The 5613-nt window shown below is 37.3% G+C and overlaps 2 protein-coding genes across 10 annotated transcripts in view; one reads left to right on the top strand and one right to left on the bottom strand.

Moving 5' to 3' along the window:
* Window positions 1-2106, bottom strand: part of daxx (death-domain associated protein) — a 28190-nt gene extending 26084 nt beyond the window's left edge. For all 3 annotated transcript variants that reach the window (XM_008303006.1, XM_008303004.1, XM_008303005.1), the window contains exon 1: window positions 2096-2106. The gene's annotated coding sequence lies outside the window, so the exon portion shown is untranslated. The remainder of the gene's footprint in view (window positions 1-2095) is intronic.
* The window catches only part of LOC103373180 (class I histocompatibility antigen, F10 alpha chain), a 26352-nt gene that overhangs the window by 854 nt on the left and 19885 nt on the right, over window positions 1-5613 (top strand). For 3 of the 7 annotated variants that reach the window (XM_008303010.1, XM_008303009.1, XM_008303007.1), the window contains exon 1: window positions 1639-1823. The exons of 2 other annotated variants lie outside the window; for them this stretch is intronic. In XM_008303010.1, the coding sequence (XP_008301232.1) occupies window positions 1646-1823 (178 nt within the window). In that variant the 5' untranslated portion in view covers window positions 1639-1645. Of the gene's footprint in view, window positions 1-1638; window positions 1824-2795; window positions 3063-5613 lie in introns of those variants that run through there. 2 more of the 7 variants (XM_008303008.1, XM_008303011.1) reach the window with 2 other exon arrangements.

Raw genomic sequence — 5613 nt, 5'->3', positions numbered from 1 at the left:
TGACACTTTCTGTAGTAAGTAAGTTACCTTCAACTAGTGAAGTCAGTCATGTCAACTCTGTGAAATGTTGTTTGTTTCTTAATTCACTCTAAAAAAAAATCACATTTTAGCTGAAAAGAAAATGTGACGACAAGTTGGTTTCCCACAGTCAAGACAAATAACAAAATAATAAAACATGATAAATAATATAAATATTTAATATAAATTATCGCATTTCATGTGTTTTTTCTGTCTTTTATGATTTCTGTAAAATTATTTTCACTTAGGAGACATCAGATCTTTTTTATAGTATTATTTGTTGGAGGTGAATTTCTTTACACACAACACACACAAAAAAGATTTCAGAGATTACAAAAGTTCAAAGCTTTAATGAAGCAGTGATTCTGTTCATTGACTCTAATAATTTAATATGATCAGTTTTTATCAGGATGTTTTCTGACAAAGTTTTGTCTTATTCACAGTTCACAGGTGAACACATGATCTGTCTGTAGGGGGCGCTGTCTCACTGCTGACTGCTCTGTACAGGTGATAAACTCAGGTGTTGATCAGCAGGAAGAGACTTTATCCACCACAGTTCAAGCCTCAGGATCATTAATATAGATACCACTCTGTCTAGATAAAAGATGAAACACGTTGTTTTTGTGAAGTCGTGAATAATTCTGCTGAAGAAGTGAAACCTAAATTCTAAATAATTCTGAAGTGCCTCAAACACAGCAAGTGATAAGTGAAACAAGAACAGAACCAAAGCAAGAAAAAAGAAAAGAGAAACAGCATCAGGTGTCCAAACATCAACTGTGGTTTTGAGTTTCTCTTCAGTCAGACAGTTTTCAGCGTTCAGTCAGTTCAGCAGCATTTATCCTGGAGGACAGAACTGATCTGATGCTGGTGTTGAAGAAGCTCTGACTCTTTCTGCTTTGACTGACAACACTGTTCTGTTTTATTATTATATTGTGAGTGCTGATAGTTGATCTAACTTATACCAGGAGTCATGTTGAGGCCTGTGATTAATGAAATACCTTCACACACTAACACATGAATACAAGATACAAATATGAGAATATAAGATGATTCCCACAATCTCATTTCATGACAAAATGATTCACCTGCACTCAGATCTGTTGTAAAATAAACATCTTATTCACACTTTCTGTCCTCCACAGTTCACTCTGAGGATGTGGAGCTTTGAACCACTGGAGGGAGCAGCTCACCAAGAAACTCTCTGAACAGCGATGAAACCACACTTTGATGTTTCTGATCAGAAATGTTTAAAATCACAGGGAAGCCATAAATAATATGAAAACACAATAAGATGTTAGTTCATCACACGAGCTCCAGTGTGAATCAGTATTTCTGTAGTTTAGAGACCTCTGACCCAGAAAACTAATTCATGTCTGTTCATTATATCACATTAGAATAAAATCATTATTAACAGTCTGAGCAGCCGAAGATAAAATATAAAATACTGCTGTCATGAACTACAAAGTGAAGAAACTCCAAATGAAGCCCACAGCTCTTCCATCATCTAAAACTGGTTAAAATAAGCAGACTTTACTTTCACTTTCGTTCATAACCTCAGTGGGTGAGTTTAACCCAGATTTAAGTGACGTTGACACCCAGAATAAATTCTCATTGGTTCAGATGGAGGATGATGCTGCAACTCTCCATGTTTTCTCCTCATTTCAGCTCCAACAGTCGAGCAGGACGCAGAGTTTTCATCTGGACAGACTCACAGTTTCTTACAGTTGTAAAGATTTCGATCCAACAGGAGAAAATGAGGAGCCTCATTCTGATGTTCCTCCTGGGCATCGGAGGAGTGACGGCAGGTGAGTTATTTCTATTATTTTTCATTGTAACTGATAAAAGCTTCGTGTCTTTCTCTAAATATGAATACAAGGCTCTTTCGTTGTGTGTGATAATTTATTTTATAGAACTCACAGGACGTCCTTGATTTGAGCTCTAATGCCACTATTTTTCTCTTATTTCATGAGCGAAACAGTCCGAGCAGTTTGTGGCCACAATGGCAGAATCATTACGCAGCCAACAGTTCAACTCACAACACAAATAAAAAAATAAGGAAAAAATAGGAAGATGAAACCTCCTAAACAAAGAATAAAGATATTTTTCCAAAAACAAACCTTTTTTTTAGTATTCATGATCCACTTACAGCCGTGTGTTTAATCCAACAACAAAGTATGCACTGAAAATGTTCCAGACGAAAAATATGAAAATCACATAATCATTGTGAAGTTATTTTATTTTATTTTATTTTTTTAGTTTTATAGTAGTAATCGTGACTGTCCGATTAGAAATTATGTAAATATAAGTAGTTATCCAAAACCTCAGGAAGAACAAACCCAAGTTGTCACAGCCTTTAGTAACAGACAAAGACCGTCAGGGACAGGATATAATCAAATACATTTTAGCTTGTTGAAGATGGAAAACAATATTGAAATCATATATTATTTTGTGATTTCTTTCTAATACGATCATAAGCAGTTTTAACAATTTCATCTCAAAGAATAAATGGATACTAAATTGAAGTGTTACTCTAAATATTTGGCTGAATTAATATTTATTTTCAGAGTAAATATTTAATGCAGGGCAGAATAATAAAAAAATGTTAAATAATCTAAACTGGAGATGAGTTTATGTGTTTATCTGTTGACTGTGTGAGAGATTCTTAGGATGTCTATTATGTTGTATAGTTGTGTTTGATTCCATGTTCAAGTAAATAATACATTATTCAGTGATTTATAATGCTGTAGTTCTGAAACAACGTGAACTTTCTCTTACAGTGACCCACTCTCTGAAATATTTCTACACTGCATCTTCTGGAGTCCCAAACTTCCCAGAGTATGTGTCTGTTGGTTTGGTTGATGAAGTCCAGATGTTTTACTGTGACAGCATCACCAACATAGCAGTGCCCAAACAGGACTGGATGAAGGAAGGCACAGCAGATGATCCACAGTACTGGAAGAGGGAGACTGAGATCTGTATGAGTAAACAGCAGACCTTCAAAGGCAACATTGAAATAGCAAAGCAGCGCTTCAATCAAACTGGAGGTTTGTTTATGTTTCACTGTTTTTTTGACTGACTTTTTTATTTTTCTTTCAATTCTTGTTTTTTCCAAAGTGCCTCAGACAGACGCACACTGTACACACATTGTATTGTAACTGTTTCATTCACGTTTGTTATGAGACGTTTCACACACACTGAAACACAGTCATCCTTAAAACACACATGACTGAAACAGACTATATTTGTGCTGCTTTACGGCACTGATGGTGTTTCTGTTCATCCCACACTAACAAACTGAGATTATTTATTCATGATTTCCACTCGATTAAGTCAGAATAACTCTACTGAACTGATTTACAACACAGAGCAAATACGTTAACATTCTTATTTGGTTTCTTAAACTATGGAGACTTATGCTGCTTGTGTTGTTCTTCCTATGAGAGTAGAAAAATTGTGTTTAAATAAATCTGACTGACAAGATGACATAGAAAATGTATTTTACACATCACAGATTTAAACTCTACTGACCATACTGTCCTTCCCAAAGCAAATATACACAATAGATCAAATCTACTTTAGTCGACTGCGGACACACTGTTAAACACGTACAGCTCTGAAACAAGTTGTCAATTAATCAGTTCATGAACAATTTTGTTCGACAAGAATTTTGACAACAATATTATCATTTCTGTCTTTTAATGAGACAGAACATTAAACACTCCCTTGCACCAGTTTCTGAAATGCAAGAATGTTCTGCTCTTATTTCTGTATAGTTTAAATCAAATACTGTGAAGAGCTGATTGGACAAAACAAGTAATTTAAAGATTTTATTTTAGGTTCTTAGAGCTTGATGGGGATTTTTTCTATTTTCTGAATTACTACACAGGAAATAATTATTCAGAAAATTGTCACTAAATAGAGACCAGAATATTTAAATATGTAGAAGGACTGCTATGAAGCTAAATGTATGAGTTAACAGAAACACACCAGAGTTAATCAAACATAAAATGTAAGTCAAGTTTACAGATTTACTGAAGTTTCACAAATATGACAAAGACCATCTGCGTGAAACACAAAGAGGTAGTATTTTATTAAAACATTTACTATATTTTATAATAGCAGTCTATGATCACACCTTGTTCTGTCAGTCTGTTGGGTTATGTTTGAGGGGCGGGGTTTCTCTCTGCTGCTCTCCTATTGGTCTGATGAACTGTCAGTCACATCCTGCAGGCAGCTCTGAAGTGTCCACAGACCTCTGACCTGTCAGCATTCAGCCTGCAGCAACCACTAACAGTTGAAACTTCACTGATGTCCACAGTCTGTTTTCATCACTGATGTATGAAACCTTACTGCTGACATTAAATAACCGTCTGGAAAACATGTCAGTGTGTCTCCAGAACTCTAAACTACTGACATTTATTGTGAGCAAACACTCGTCTTTCATGCACATTTAAGCAGCTACATCTGAAAACACTGTTTAACTTGATGTGTTTTCCTGCTGTTCTGGTGAAGACCTCCAACCAAACTGAAACACCTGATCAGTGGAATAAATGTCTACAAGTTTCCTTGTCAGCTCATAAATGTGATAAAGTGTAGATGACAGGCAGCATGTGTTGACCAGTCTGACAGTCTGATGTGGTTGAAGCTCCGTTCAGTCCTCTCCTGCTCGTCATCGTCACCTATTCTGTGTTTTAATGTTCACACTCGTTTCATGATTGTTCTGTTTGTGCTGTCAGACGAGTGATTGAGCAGAAACAGCGGTTTGTTGTGGCTCATAAATGCTGAGTAAAGCAGGAAAATCAAACCTCCTGTACTGTTGTGCTGAGACGCTGCTGTTATTCTGGACATTCATGAGCAACACAACTTTTCCTGTCCATCAGTATAACAGGACAGTGATTATTATGAGTGTGTGTTGCTCAGTTCTAGTTGGACTGCAGCAGCTGTAGGAGGATCTCCAGCAGGTGACACGAGGCTGGAAGAGATGAAAACATCCACCGTCTAGTTACTAAACACAGGAAAAAAAGAGGAAAGTTACACGATCCGGTCGCTACCAAAAAGTAAAACGACATGAGTGTGTGCTGACAGTTAAGCTGAGCGCTTCAAACAAACACTATCTCCACAGTAAAGCAGCATTTTGTCCTGAGAGCAGAGTTTTTCCTGCACATTGTCCAGACTGCAGTAAAACATGCAGTAGATCCAGTACCAGGGTGGTGTTCCTGCTCAGACAGGCTCCAGTGTGTGTGCAGCAGCTTTCTGCCTCCTCCAAGCCTCTCTGTGATCTCACCATGCAGCCGTTGTCATCAGCCTGTCCTGGTGTTGATTCAGCGTGATGGTGATAAAACCGACATTTAACAGGCGTCTCAGCTCCACAGTGCAGGAGTTAGTGTGTGTCTGGTTAGCAGGTCACCTTCATGAGCCGCCGTCACATCACTGTTTGTGCTCATTGGATTGATAACGGAAAGAGAAAAAAATAATTCAGTGACGGCAGCTAAAGTGTGTGTTTGTTAAAATTCAGCAACGTTATGTGTGATGAGGGAGAGCAGGAGAGGACTGATGGGAGGTTGAAGCAGATCAGACTGTCTGTCCAACTGATCA

Source organism: Stegastes partitus, unplaced genomic scaffold (genome assembly GCF_000690725.1).
Source record: "Stegastes partitus isolate 25-593 unplaced genomic scaffold, Stegastes_partitus-1.0.2 Scaffold1918, whole genome shotgun sequence".
In the NCBI taxonomy this organism is placed as follows: domain Eukaryota; kingdom Metazoa; phylum Chordata; class Actinopteri; family Pomacentridae; genus Stegastes; species Stegastes partitus.
This window is presented reverse-complemented; position numbering and strand designations above follow the sequence as displayed.